Genomic DNA, 15,811 nt, shown 5'->3' on the forward strand with positions numbered 1-15,811 from the left:
TGAGATCTCCTTTGGCATAAGCTATCTTGTGCCTCTCTGACACATAGTGTATATGTGTATAGATAGTTCATAAATGCATAATAGATTTAACTTCATCATATTCCTTGCTAGCTAGATTTTTAACCACCCCCACCATTTAACTGATGATCAAAATGTCCAAATCATGAACTGCCTAACCTATTGCAAGAGTGAAGAATCCCACTATACTGATGTTCTTTATAGCAGCACTATTCCTAGACCTCCTTTCTACCAGACACTATGACTGCATTCATTACACTAACACCAGCAGCACAGAGGAATCAAGTCAAATACTCACATTGAGTGTGGCCTCATCATCTACGATGGAGAGCTTCACAATGTAGGGATTCACTGACTGCTCAGGGTGGGTGGAGAAAGAAGAAAGAAAGTTGGTTTTAAGTTCAGCCTTCAGGAAAAAAATACTATCATCTATCCAAGTTTACCCAACCACCTGGAAAGACTCTCTCCTGTCCCACAAAGCAGAATACACATAAAGAAACAGAAGTCACAGCACACACTTGGGCTGCTATGCCTGGGACATCTCTTTATTGGCCCAGTCAGGCAGCCTCCTGATTTTGAGAGGGAGTTTCTGCTCCTCCACTAGCTCATCTGTCAGCTTGAAAGTGCAGCAGCTGTCCTTCAAGGCTGTTATCTGTGACACACACACACACCCCATTAAGCAGCAGGAACAAGCAGTGAAGCTGGGACTGAACATTAGCGTTCTGATATCTCCCTTTGCAACACCTTGCAAAGACTGCTTAAGGGAAAGAGGACCCAGGAAGGCATGACTATGTTGTAGACTCATCTGCTGCCAGGGTTAGAGATCACCACTTCAACAGTTTACACAATTGAGAGCTACAAGTCTCTGGAGAATATGAATTCTTTGAACTTAACCAAACAAAGCACGCAGGCTCCATCTATAAAGATAAGTCCTGATAATTAAGGAAGCATTTTAAATTAGCAATTTACATTTGTTTTTCCTGGTTTATATGCATCAGTGCAAAATCAACAATGTCAATTTGGAACCAGGACAGAGAAAAGGCTCTATCTATGCAGTAAGTCCAAAGTGGATGCCAAGAATAAAACACAAAGCAAGTATCAGATGCCCTGCAAGTTGCATAGTTATCTGACTGATTTGCCCAGGGCTTGACAGCAAGTTACAAATAAGGCTCATCAGGAAACACCAAGGTCTCAATTATTTGGTGCTTTGGAAGGATCAGCCTTTCTTTTCGGTTCAGAAAACAAACAGATCAGAACAGACCAAAGCTCAGGCAGTCTGTCAGCCTGCCTCCAGCAGCACACAGCCCTGTCTGCTGCCTAAGACAGAAAACTCACACAGAACCCATCTGTGCATGAAGCATGCAAAGACGTTTCCTTAAGGCTGGAATAGAGGTTCCTATTGAGGAATAATATATGGTCATAGAATCACAGAATGGTGAGGGTTGGAAAGGACCTTAACGTCATCTAGTTCCAACCCTCCTGCCATGGGCAAGGGCATCTCATCTTCTCTGTACCCCCATGCTCCCCTTCAGAAATTAAATATAGTCAGTGTCAGTAAAGCACACACAAGCTTCACAAATTTTTAATCAGAAATAGATTAAAATCTATTCTTGTAAATATGTCATAGTTTTGCTAGTTTCTTTTGCTCTCCTCATACAACAGAGGAACTCTCCACACCACAGCTCACGCACAGAAGAGAGGCCAGCCTGTGACTCACAACCAATAAAAGTGATGGACTCTTTTCCAGACAATGAGCAGCAAGGCTATAATGGATTGGAGGCTGCAGGGTTATCCAAATTCCCAGATGTGGAGAATAAGCCAACTGGGAGACACTACATTGACCAGCACTACAAGGCTGCCCCGAGACCTAGTCATACAATCCATCCTACATGCAGCCTATGACCAACTCTTCACACTCCCACTGCCCATGACTTTCCAAGATGCACGCTCCATGTCTCCTGCCTCTTGGCAGCAAGATGTCATCAGTGCACAGCTGACAAGGGTCATGAACCTGGCCTCGACTGCTGCAGATCTCTGCCCTCTATCTTTTCAGTTGCCATTTCCATATCTGTAGAAGTTTGTTTAATAATTCCTGTCTGAAGTATTCCATTCCCCTGACACATTCTGTGCCTCCCCTAGGCTTCCCTAATTCTTTAAGCAGCAAGCAGATGACTTACCACTGCAATTCACACACTGTATTACTCTGCGTGAAATAAGGCAATTTCTAGTGCCTTCTGGTGCGCAAGTCTGTACCAGTGTGAGGAGAATATCTCCTGTGCTGCCCACAGGGTGTGTGGTTTGTTCCTGCCCTCCCCTCAAGGGCAAACAGTTCCAGTTATTGTCTACAAGCATTAGTCCGCAAATCTACAATGAACATCAGGAACCTGCAAGTTGTACAAGCACCCCTAAGCCCATTCCATACTTCCTGCCACCTGCTTCACTATCCTAATCCTGCTGATTCAGAGTTCACTTCCCCTCTCACTGGGAATCACAGCAAAAGTTGTAAAAGTCTAAATTACACTGGTCACTCTGCAACATGCAGAAACATGCAACAGCCTTAAGAAGTGGTTGACAAGCATTTTGAAAACTGTAAATGAGTCAATGAAGAGGTTACACAAACGTAAAAACAGCATCTGCCTCCATGTGCCTCCAGGAAGAACTCAAAAACATGATTCTCAGCTCTTCAGAGAACACAGGTCCTTCCCTATCACTGACAGCAGATAACAAACACTATAGCACCAAGATCTTATTGTCAGTGATGAGGTACAGACACAAACCCCTGCAACCTGGGAATAGTCAAGATGTCCTCCACAGACTACTCACCATTACCCCATAGAACTGAAGGTGGAAGCTGTGGGGAGATCATTACCAGGTAATTTTAAAGCAATCCCCAGGTGAGACATGCCATGAAAAGTGAGTACTATATGAAGAAGCACACAGGTCTGGCAGAGGGAATGAGATCTCCTCCATGCCCCTAAATGTATCTCTGCCTCCAACACAAACCTATGGGAATCAAATGTTTTTGGTAGGAAAAGAATGAAGTTAAAAAAACAAAAAACACAAGATAACCATGTATAATTCCCAGTTAGATGCTTAACTTATCTTCACATCTGTAACACAAAGGAAGGCCAGAGTCCACTCAAGACTCTTCTATGAAGGCTCATTAAGGATGATTCAGCAGCTTTGCCACCAGCCCTGCTGAGGCCACCTTCTCTGCAGGCAGGCCATCCTGCAGGGAACTGGAGCTTGAAGAATTATGCTTTTCATTAAGGAGATTCATTTTAAACAATTTGGGGGGGGGGTTATATATAAAAATTATGCATTTTCTGACTCTTCAAAGTTGAAAAGTGTCTCTTCAGCACCTGTAGTCAACCATATCAAGGAGATAAGTAACCATACATGAAGGACTGTCAGATACACTATATGCTGTCAGACAAGCACACATAGGGAAGATCCCCTGTTTTGACTAATTCCTTCCAGCTCCGCCTAGCAAAAGGCACAAGCTAGCAGGTTGAACATGAAGCAAAGACATTTCTACATAGATGTTAAAGGAATCTAACTATTTAAAAGTCACTAATCAGTCCCTACCTGATTTTATGTTTTACCTTGCTACTCTAGCAGCCACCCCTTAAAAACACTGAGAAAGTGATCAAATAGTCTTCCTCACAGCATTTTCTCTGGCAGGCTTTTGTGTATGCTTAGCTTCACCATTTTCATGATATAGCCAATTATTTAGTTACTCTTTCATGTTTCTCTCACATAGTACCAAGGTAAAAATATTTTCCCTGAAATCAGGACTAGGATTAAAAAAAAACCCATAAAATATAGCTGAAGACTTGAATAATTATACATTTGCAACATAATACAAGGGGGCCTATAAGGATGCTGGGGAGGGACTCTTCATTAGGGATTGTACTGATAGGGCAAGGGGTTAAAACTTAAACAGGGGAAGTTTAGATTTGATATAAGGAGGAAGTTCTTTACTGTAAGGGTGGTGAGGCACTGGAATGGGTTGCCCAGGGAAGTTGTGAATGCTCCATCCTTGGCGGTGTTCAAGGCCAGGTTGGATGAAGCCTTGGGTAGCATGGTTTAGCGTGACGTGTCCCTACCCATGGCAGGAGGGTTGGAACTGGATGGTCATAAGGTCTTTTCCAACCCAAATCATTCTATGATTCTTTGGAACAACTTCTAAAAAATACTACATTTTAATATTTTAAATATTAAACATTCCTTTAAATATCCCATGTGAAGACATGTAAATCATTTTTACTCCTAGAACAGGAGTTAATGAACAAGCCAAGATCTCAGCTACACTGGTAATGAAAATGTGGACAGATATTCCCCAGGGAATTTGAGAGGATACTACAAAATATCCCAAAATATGAGAGATCATCCTGATGAAAACACACTGGTATTCACATTAAAGACAGAGACAAACTCATAGCCAACTAATGAATTTTCAGCCTAATTAGATTTTCTTAAGCAGCTGGAAACACAGTTTAGCAACCAATATAGTTCAGAACAAAAGAGAACCTATCAAATGCAGCAGTTAACTAAAAAGAGAACTCCAAAGGATTTGAGGTATGAAAGTATGCTACAACACACTGACAACCAGGGAACCACCAAACTGACTCCAAGGGCCAAAGAACAACAACTGAAAGTAGCAACTTTACTTAAGGACAAAGATTATGACTGCATTACTACAGTCTTTGTTTGTAGCACTGCTTACAAAGGCCAGTGTCAGGCAGCTGTCATACAAAACCTTTCCTCAAGTTGCTTTCAACCTTGCCAGATGAAATACTCAAGCTAAAATTCCCCTTGCTACCCATCTGCCTCACGTCAGATTGTACTTTTTAGACATCAGCACAATTTCTTTTGGGTGCCCAGCCTGAAGACATCTAGGACAATGTTCTCCAAAGCACTCAACCCCAACTCAATACTCTGCAGAAAGCTACTGCAAAGAGCAGAATACAGGTCTTACATACTTGGAGCACTCTACCTTACTAAGGACATAAGCTATAGTACACAGGAATCCACAGCTCAGGGACTGGATTACACAGCTCTCCACCCTTTGACCAGAATGTTGCAACGAGACCTCTGGTCTTTCCAGTCTGCTCTCACCAGTAACCTTACCCATACCATTCCCAACAGTTTTCCCTCATGGCCATATACCAAAATCAAACTGCATGCTCCTGTTCCAAGTTATCGCAGCACGGACTGCTGAACACAATCCGTAATTCATTATTCTAACAACATTCACAGGAATGAGAAATTAACAGGGATTACTTGACTCTAAGTGTAGCTCCTGTCTTTGCCCGCTCTCTAGGTCTATTCATACTTCATAAAACTACATTTATTATAAAACCAGGTGGGTTTTGGAGCCTGCCCCCTCCCATTAATTCTGTTGAGGGAAGGGCATTCCATGACTTTCCCTTTTTTTGCCAATCTAAAGATATTAAGATATTCCTAATTATGAAGATCATTAAAGGATCATGCCTCATGCAAAGAAAACCCAACAGGTGCTTTTTCACATCTGATAACTTTCTTTTTCAAGGTTATAATAAGAGAAAAAAATGGGAATAACACATCCAGTTTAGGAAAAGGAAGATGAATAAAGTTTCTCAGAGAGGAATCAGTCAAAGAGACAGAGACAGGCTTCTCCTGGAAATACTAGCTGTGATGCTTCAGTTCATTCTTTGGTAACAGCTTCTCCAGGTCTTCTGGGGATCTGTGCTCTTTCAAGTCTGCTAGTCAAGTTCTGAATCACAAATTCAGTCTGAAGCCAAAGATGAAGGCTAGGCTGGATGAGGCCTTGGGTGGCATGGTTTAGTGTGAGGTGTCTCTGCCCATGGCGGGGGGGTTGGAACTAGATAATCTTGAGGTCCTTTCCAACCCTAACGATTCTATGATTCTATGATTGATTCTATGATTCTATGATTGATTCTACGATTGATTCTACGATTGATTCTACGATTGATTCTACGATTGATTCTACGATTGATTCTACGATTGATTCTACGATTGATTCTACGATTGATTCTACGATTGATTCTACGATTGATTCTACGATTGATTCTACGATTGATTCTACGATTGATTCTACGATTGATTCTACGATTCTATGACTGACAGCCAGTTTTACTTTGGAGAGTGTGTATAATCACAGAGTCACACACACAAGGGAAAACAGACAAGTTCGGCACAACAGTAACTCTTCCAAAAGGACCCTACTCAGAACATTTTCCTGAAGGAAATGCAAATCTCCTACATAATTTCTTTTATGCTTGCACAGAACAAGCTGTGTATCATACACATTTGATTATACACATACACTAGAGACAGCTACAGTTAGCATAATGTGATTGCACTGCAAAACTTCTGTAGCTCTGTGCTGGATACCCTGATAAATATTATAGTATGTACTGCTAAAAACTGAACTGTAAGCTGCCTTAATAATGCAGAGGTGTGTGTATAATAGAGAGAAGTGATGTTTCTGTTATGCAAAAGAATACCTACCTCATATTTTCTGTAGTTAACCAGCAAGGCAAGAAGGACAACAGCATCATAGCCATGTTCCCTGCGACTAAGTGGGCTGGACAGGATCTGGAATAAATAATCACACTGCTCTATACAGACCTGCCTCAAGAAGCTTTCAGTGACTCCCAGTACATGGCCGTGAAACGTACGTCTAAGAGCAAATTACGCCCTAATGAAAGAGCATATTTAATGTTGCTTCCAATAAGTTCTGCACACAGAAAAGCTTATTTATCGCAGAGAGAATTTACATAGGCTTTCTAGGTATAAAAGGCAAATACATTTCTTAACAGCACTGGACAGTACCTCAACACATCACCAACATTATCTGTGCAAGTTTTCTGTGTTCCCCCAAGCCCAGTTCCACTTCTAAGAAGTATAATTTATCAAAGAGTAGAAAAAAACTCAATATAGCCAGAATGGCTTTTGAAATAAAGTTGCTCTGATACAGGATTTCTCTGTGAAATTAGTCCAGAAATCTGTTCAGCTTCTATCTGTGCACAACTGCCTCAAGTGAAAATACTTTAAATGCTCAGTAGTAACTAAAAACAGCAGAGTAGAGTAAGGAGAGACAGCATTAAAAAAAAATAAAAATCTATGACTGAGCTATGAATGGAAGCAACACATAGTGCCAGCCAGCTATGCTGCACTGAAAAGGCAAATATATCACTGAAACCTCTCACTACGGAATGAGAGCCCCTGCAGTAGAAGGAAGAAGCCTTACCTGTAAAATAGCTTCAAATATGCTGTTAATCATCACATACTCCAGGATGGTGTTCTGGCTGATGTTATCTGTCACCTGAATACAAACACAACTTTTAAAATCTCACCCGAAGCCTTCCATGATGCTGTAGCTGCCTCTGGCACACACCAGGAACAGAGGAGTTTTGCTACCAGATGGACACATTTATCCAGAATCTCACACTTAGTCAGCAAGTCAAGGTGTGACTAGCAGTAGAGCTAGACATGAAGTAAAAGAAATCTGTCCTGCCTCCCACCCCTCTGGCAAGAAGCATGACCCACTTACTAAGAGCTTCCCCTTTCTTCTACAGATTGCTATTTTACACAGCTGCACGACTGCTACACAGGAGGCAGAGAATGAAAAAACAGGATGCATATGCTCCACTGAGCACTTTCCCATCATGAACAGGGCAATGAAGTCCCTCCCCACACTCAATTATCTCTTATCACAGCCAAAATAGTTCACAGTTGACCATATCCAAGAGATGATGAGTGGCCATTTGTTTCAACTTCCCCATTCTTCATATCTTCACCACACTTATTTACTCCACACTTCCTGTCTTTCCTCAGCCCCTCTCCTCTGCTCCCTTCCTCTTTATCTAAGACTTACTAAATATCCTCTTCCCTAGAAAAAAATCCCTGTGAATCAAACTGACACCTCATGCTGTGTCTCCCCTTTTGACCCAATTGGCACCTATCTTATGAGTTGAAAACAATTTGCTAGCCTGTATTGGCATCATGTTAGAGCAATGATGCATATTCTGGGCTGATCCATGTTCTCATTCACAATTTCTTTCCCCTTCATAAGCTTCACACTGCAGCATTCTGCTCAAGTTTTGAGGCAGTTCCATCCCTCAAGATATGGCTTCATAAGCTTTTAAGTTATTATACAGCTGGCATTTATTTACCGTCACTAAGCAGAGAAGTAGCTTCAGACACAAGCTTTTGAGGCTTTCAGAGCCTTCTGCACAGAGGAGTGAGTCCAAGCTTTCCATCAGATTCTAAGGAAGAAGAGTCATATTATTTAAAATTAACATTTAAAATTACTTGAAATGTTTGTTATAAAAAGCTTTCCGGGAGATTCAAATACAAGAGCACCAATATAAAGCCATGTTATCCCAGAATCAATAATTAAGCCATTCCTCCTGTTACACAGGCCATAGTCACACTGCTGGTTCTCAAAACTGTTTTGTGTTAATTACATTTTAATGACTACAGGCATAACATCATGATCATTTTCCAAGAGTTTTCTCTAGATGCCTGATTTTTGTATACATATAACAATTGTATTCACAAAGTAATTCTGACTTCTACAGATATCATCTTCCTTTTTGCTTGCAAGACCATAATATCAGTGCTTTCTTTTTTCAATATTCCATTTTATTTACAGACACCATGAGATTTTTTGTAAGCATCACACCTCCAATTTAATAGCACACATATTAGTTATGATTAAAACTAGATATCATATAGCTGTTTAACAGATGCTGAAAAATAATTTGTTTCTAAATACTAAGTCACACGTAGTACAGTTATTCTTAAAGGAAAAATGTTGTTCTGGCAGGCAAGTTACTACTTAATATTTCCCCAAATGTACTACTATTTGCAGAGAGATAAAATATTACTACTTTTTGTCAAGATGAAAGATACAACAGGAATTCAGCTTTATCAGCAATTACTTTGTCATTTCCCAAACCCTCAGCATCTTTACAAAGAAGAGGATCACGTAAGTTTAAAATGGTACATGTGCTGATGGAAATGTGAAGTGGAACACAGGATATGACTATCAGCTGAAAATTAAGAACAAGGTAAGAGGTTCAATACTAGGTACTAATGGCCTGTAACAGCCTTTTATGGCCTTAAGATTTCTTAACCACAGTGACTGCACAGACTGGAACTAAAGGAAAAGTGCTCTGTTATGTTAGTAACAAACATGGGGATCCCAAGTGTCCTTTTGCCAGTAGCAGGTAAAGAACTTCAGCATGGCTGTTTTTAGTAAGTGGCTGGACTATTTCCCTCAATAGCTGTACCTTGGTAGATACGCCTGTTTATAACTCACTGTCCCTGCAGCGTGGCTGCTGTGCAAATTGTTTCTCCACATTGTCAGGGCCTCACCTTCATACACAGCTCTGCCTTATCAAAACCCACAAGCATGTTGATGATGTCAAACCCAGAAGTGGATTTGTTCTTCTGATGGACACCCCGAATTAATGCACACAATGTCTGCAAAAAGGGAAAAACAAATAGAGGGTGACACATAATGCAACACCTACAACTCAAGACGAAAACCCGCCCTTAGACCTAGCAGTGGCAAACCTTTAGTCACCATGGTCATTCTCAAGAAAAGATTGCTTAAGTAAGTTTTGGTTTCAGGATCACTTTCCACATGAACACAGTCTGATTAAGGGAACTCTCCCGACTCAAGCTCAGGATATGTTATCTGGTTCCTATTTACACTTACACAGCAGGATTATAGACTTGAGCCCTGGCCTACCTTTTGCCAAGAGCTCAAATACAAGTTTGGGAATTTAGGGCTGGCTAGACTGTTTATGTAGCTATAGCTACAATATTTAACAGCATCCTTTCAAACTACTACTACTAATAATAATAACAAAGCAAGATTGTATGTCAGAGGTGTAAATGCTCTGGTTTAAATCAGCTTTCCCAGCTTACTGCCTGTCCAGTATCTCCTACAGGTAACTTCTCCAAACCTGAAATACATATCCTGTACTCTTACAGGTGAGAGAAGCTGAGACGAACACATTCACCAAACTGTAAGAATTCAGTCTGTGAATTAATTACATTAAACATAATACGAGGGGAGTATCCCACACAAGACACAGGGTGACGTAGCTTTGGTAAGGAGCAACCTGTAGGAAAATGGCTAATTAAGTCTGTGTGACAATTCTTCACAGCTTCCAATTAGGAACCATCCAACAGGGAAGGTGCGCTGTATGAATTTCACACTAACTTCTCCAGAGCTTTATTTCATTTTCAACCCATATGGTAATTCAAAAAGGAGGCTGAAATGAGGATGAAAAGGCAAAAGTAGAATACAGACAAAGCCACAGAGTACTCTTGAGCCCCCAGACTGGCAGCCTGTAATGAACAAGCCCCTCTTGTCCTTCCATTGCCACCCACTTGATCCTGCATCACCACATCCTCTTGAATTCTGAAACAAGCTATTGTTCTTCAAAGACTAGAGACTATGAATATTTGAAACCTCCACCAACAGTAAGTAGCAACTGCTCTGTAGATATCATTTCTCCTTAGAAGCAAAGAAATGAACACAAGATGTTTGATACCAGCAGCAAATATATTGCCTCATCAGAAGCAGAAGAGAGTATTCCCCATCTCTCAGCACGGTACCTGTAATGCATTGACCACTCTGATTGGGTGCTCCTCGCCCAGTGCCTGGATGCAGTGCTGAAACAAGCAGTTGATGTTATCTTTTATCTTCATTAACTCTTCCCCATCGAGAGCTTCCAGCTTGCCTTCTAGATATTCCAAGTTGACCTGTCAGGTTAAGAATCAGTTCAGGAATGTTATGCAACCACTGACACCTTAGAAATGCAAGTTCTTGCACTGACAGCCTGCCACTTCATAGGCGGAACAGCAGCAGCAAATCAGAGGATGTTCAGTTCTGGTTACCTTCATCAGAAACAGCTCCTCCCAAAACCTAGCGTTGCATTTACTGGGGTCCTCTGTCTGAAAGAAAAAGGAACACCCATGAGAACAAACAAGAAGAAATCTTTCAAGCAAAATTTAAAGAAAATCGTTATCATGAGTAGCTCAGAGTCAGCACCATCCCATTGGATAACAAAGTGTTTGCACATATAGTATTCTCTCTACACAGATTCCCAGAAACAGAAGCAACTCTCAATTGGGATGCCTCTGTTTATCTTCTGGATTATTTTTTTGAGAATACTTGAAAAGCCATTACTTCCTGCAGATCACAAATGGTCCTGGTAGACAGCAGGACAAGGTGACATTAAGGAAGAGAGGACAACACAGAGCTCTGCATCACAGTAGGAAAGCCTGAAGCATATAGGACAAGAAGTAATGGGTTTAAACTTAAACAAGGGAAGTTCAGGTTAGCTATAAGGAAGTTCTTTACTGCGAGGGTGGTGAGGCACTGAAACAGATTGCCCAAAGAAGCAGTAAATACTCTATCCCTGGCAGTGTTCAAGGCTAAGTTGGACAGAGCCTTGGGCAACATGGTCTAGGGTGAGGCATCCCTGCCCACAGCAGGAGGGTTGGAACTAGATGATCTTAAGCTCCTTTCCAATCCAAACCATTCTGTGATTCTATGCGCCTATACTGTGCAACCCTTACCTTGGGAAAAGAATCCACCATACACAACCTTCAGCACAAACTAAACCAAGAAAATTTAACACAACATTTCTTCTTTAGAAAGAAGATATGCTCAGGTCCTTACCGTGAAAATCTCGTCATACATTAACACAACTTTCTCCTTCAATGGCTTCTTGGAGGCTGAAGACTTCCGGAGCAGCCCACCTTTCTTCTCTGTTTGGGCCATGCTGTATATCCTGAAGGCAAAAATAGACAAAAAAGGCTAAGGAAACTTGAACTTTTCTTCAAGGCATAGCTGGTCTGCCTCAACCATAAAAGGCTTTTTCACTGCACCGAAACACTAAAGGTCTCTCACAAGCTGAAAGTTGGGGCTTTTATATCTATAGCAGATAAGAAATCAAAGGTCCCACCTAGTCCTATATCCCATTTCAAAGAAACATGCAAAAGTTCAGACACAGGGAGATACAGAATAAGCTCCTTATGGATAAGTTTTCTTAATTCTTTTCTGCTAGAAGCTGATTCATGATCCAGACCGATGCAGTTTACATCTAGAAAAGTATGCCTTTTTCAATCTTATTGCATGAACTGTTATAACTTGTTATCAATTGGATACACAGTCCTTCTGGCCAAGCCTCAAGGACATCTTGTGACAAAAAGCTCCTGAAACTGTTTGAAAAAGTCTTCTCTTATCTGTTTAATTTGGTGCCTACCAAAGCACTCCAAATTCTGCTTTTGCACTCTGAGGCACCATCCAACACTAGGAAACATTTGGCTGCAAAGCCTCTCTAAAGCACTCCTGCCACCCCTACTCATCCCTACCTCTGCACCTTGGCATCCCTCAGCTGTACCAGCTGCTCTGCAAATCAAGCCAGAGAAGAACCCCAGCCTCAAAAGCATCCCAAGTGGCTCAGTCTAGGAAGGAGGATGGAGGAACATAAAAAAAGCTTTGCAGGGATTTATTTATTTATTTTTTAAACTAGATGAATTTCCTGATCCATTCGATAGCAGAGGGTTTTCTAGAAACATAAACAGATCTTACTAAAGTTAATCAGTGTCTCAGGCTCACTGGCTATCCTACTAAAGGAAGAAAAAGTGGGTATCTCTATTTACAAAATGAGCTGTTACAAAAAAGTAACAGCCATGGCTCTGCAGTCCTGAACCTTCTGTGACAGTCAACCCATTGCAGGGGCTGAGAGTCAGAACATGTGAATTGCCCTGTACTCTCAACCTCATGTCTGATGCTACACAGCACATTACCACTCTGACCTTGCAAGTATTTATCTGCAATCCCATTTTTCTGGCAAGCATCACAGCTTTAGCACTGCTCTAACCTCCTTTATCATTGCAGCACTGTCAGAGGTACTCCACAGAAAAAAAATGCCATCCCTTCTCATATCCCTGAGCCCCCAACCTTTCTCCCATACCTCCAAAGGTAATTACACACATGGCAGCAGCATACCTCAGGCAGAGGCTTGACTGAAGTCATGCTCCAGGAAAACACGGGCAGACTTGTGGCAGCTGCACTCAGCCATGCTAAATTATGCATAGAGAGCCAAGTTCACTGCAGCATATAAGACCTCAGAGCTTTATGAGCTGTCAGCCATGGAGGTAGCTTTGGATTTAGCCTCCATCCCAGATTGCCTGAACCCCTTCCACAACCACAGCGTGTTTAGATGTCTTTCCCTCAAAAAGCAAGTTCCAGTAACTACTGAATACCACTAATTCAAGATCTCTTCCACATTCTTTCCACTGGAGACAGCTTTTGATGGTCTTAAGCTACAGCTGTGTTCTCAACTAGGACTCTCAGCTCCCAGAGTCAGTTTACTCAGGCACTCACATCCCTTGAGCCATAAATCTCAATTCTAAGTGGCAGGAAAACATCTCTGGGCCTGCAGAAACAATGCTGTTGCAAAAGACCCTACCCCAGGTGTGAAGGGAAGGAGCTTTGCCTGGATGGAAAAGACTAGGAGAGAAAGCAGCAGATCTCACACCAGAAAAGCTGTGACTTACAGAAAAAGGTGGAAAGGTCTTCTATCTTCCCACCAGAATGGGAATACGCACACCTGGCTGGCTAAGGGATAGTGTGTGTGCTTGAGGCTGTGATGGAAACAGCCCCAAGACACACTGACAGAAGAAAGTTTAGCAACTACTGCAACATAACCTTTGGTAAATACAGAAATTACTCCCATAGCCTGTAGGTCTGTATATCCAATTAAGATAGAAAAAGGTTTCAGTCCAACAAATGAAAAAGAAAACATTATTCAATCATCTTGATAGCTTCTCTTTTACAGACGTTGCATTATTTTTAAACTGTCATGGGAAACAAGACATTATTCTAATTAGAAATATAATTGGAAACAGAGAGGAATCTATTAAAACCCAAATCAAGAATGATGTCACTTTTAGCCTACCAATACAAATCTTACCCCAGACTGCACAAAACCATCTCCCAACTAGAACTGTAAATTTCTGAACCTAAAGCAGCTGCCAGCCCCAGCATACAAACACTTCCATCACCATGCTTCTAATTGAATTACAGCTAATGAATAACAATGTCAAAACTAATAAACTCTCAGTGCTTCTAGGTCAGCGTTCTCACATCAAACGCGCACATGAATGGGAGAGGATCAATACACTCTGCTTGGTGCCTGGACTTCGAGAGCTGCATTTTAATACTTTTCCTACATTTCCAGAAAGACAGAAAAATCTAAATCCCACAAGACACAAAGGCTTGATGCTGGGTGAGCATCAGAGGGATTGCACGATTATGTGAAATTCCTAGTCTCTGTCAAAATGGGACTTGGGATTCATTTTCTCTCAACGAAAGCTGCACAGAGCACGTACAAAGCAGACTGCTAGAGGCAAGGATTAAATAATATTCTTGTTTATAATTTGCTGTTCTACAAATGAGCTTATGGAGGAGCAAGGGGAGAAAAGTAAAAGTCACTTTTCATGCCAATGCTTTATTAGGCTGTGCTTGTTTCATGACCTATGATGATCAGGCTGTACAAATGGCTTTTTCTTTTTACAATTACATTTTCTAGATGTCAAAGACAAAAACAGGAAACTGCATTTTGCTAATGAGGACCTTCTGGGCAGCTGCAGAAAAAAAACAGTTAAATGCACAAAACATAAGTTGTAGAGATGTCAAATTATCAGGACATGTGACAGCTTATGAAAACAAGGACACTGAATATAGTTAACAATTATCCTTTAAACGCATCACATTTTAAAAGCATCGGTGCATTTTCCACATTTGAGGTTCAAATGGGTAATTTGTTCTGTCAATGGGTCAGTCCCATTAACACTTGCTGCTAAACTAATCCTGCTGTACTCACTGATTGCACAGGAGAACTACCCCTCAGGGCTAAGAGAAGCACACACCCCTGGATTCTTAGAACAGTAAGTACTTTGCTGTGCAGCAGAATTTCCGAGACTCTTCATCTGGAACTAAAAGACACCTCAGAGTATGAGTCTTGGCAACTCAAAGGCAAGAAGATAAAAGCCATGACAGACAAAAGTTCAGGCAGACTCTTGCTTTATCTATTATCAACCCCAGGATCAGCTGATCCAATCAGGAAGAAAGGGATGAGCACATCCAATCATCCACCTCGAATCCATTTCACCCCTAACCTCATAGCAGAGATTCCAACTAAACATGTGATACTCTGATGAACACATCTCTGTTAGCCTCTCATTAGAATATCCGCAGAAAAAAAATGAACCTGACATTTTGAGTCTGAGGTTTACTCGGGTTTGTGCACATTGAAAACTGTGGCTGCTCCACACTGACGCTCAGCTCCTGTACAGACTCATTATTCCTTGGATCACTGGACAACAGCAAAAATACTGTACACTAATGCACATCTACACTAGAATGACATCAGGATCCAAAACCTGTAACTTCTGTAATCTTGCATGCAGCCCAATAAGCACTGCATTTTGCATTGAATTGCCTCAGTTTGGACCCCTCAAAAAATATATTGTAATATTTCTTGGCTAAATAAAAAGCAAACAAACATTACATAAAATGGCATTTTCACATATTGACTTACTTGACAAACCATTTATTTCCTGTCTGGAAAAGACAGTGTCAATGACGTGATCTATATTAGCTGGTTAATGCCAAAGCCCTGGACCTCAGTCTATAAGGACTCTGAATAAGAATTGAGATACTTTTGGTTTTAGAATCCCATAACCCTTG

At 41.2% G+C, this 15,811-nt stretch overlaps 1 protein-coding gene across 6 annotated transcripts in view; it reads right to left on the reverse strand.

Annotated features, from left to right (window-relative positions):
• Positions 1-15,811, reverse strand: part of ARMH3 (armadillo like helical domain containing 3) — a 133,782-nt gene that overhangs the window by 113,976 nt on the left and 3,995 nt on the right. For all 6 annotated transcript variants that reach the window (XR_013957111.1, XR_013957112.1, XM_080620295.1 and 3 more), the window contains exons 2-9: positions 11,732-11,843; positions 10,945-11,001; positions 10,663-10,809; positions 9,409-9,516; positions 8,202-8,294; positions 7,277-7,351; positions 6,535-6,621; positions 317-373 (exon numbers count right to left, since the gene is read on the reverse strand). Coding sequence is in view for 4 of the 6 variants with exons in the window: in XM_080620295.1 (XP_080476421.1) it covers positions 317-373; positions 6,535-6,621; positions 7,277-7,351; positions 8,202-8,294; positions 9,409-9,516; positions 10,663-10,809; positions 10,945-11,001; positions 11,732-11,833 (726 nt within the window). In the remaining 2 variants the exon portion in view is untranslated. The remainder of the gene's footprint in view (positions 1-316; positions 374-6,534; positions 6,622-7,276; positions 7,352-8,201; positions 8,295-9,408; positions 9,517-10,662; positions 10,810-10,944; positions 11,002-11,731; positions 11,844-15,811) is intronic.

This window comes from Psittacula echo, assembly GCF_963264785.1.
Source record: "Psittacula echo genome assembly, chromosome: 6".
NCBI lineage: Eukaryota > Metazoa > Chordata > Aves > Psittaciformes > Psittacidae > Psittacula > Psittacula echo.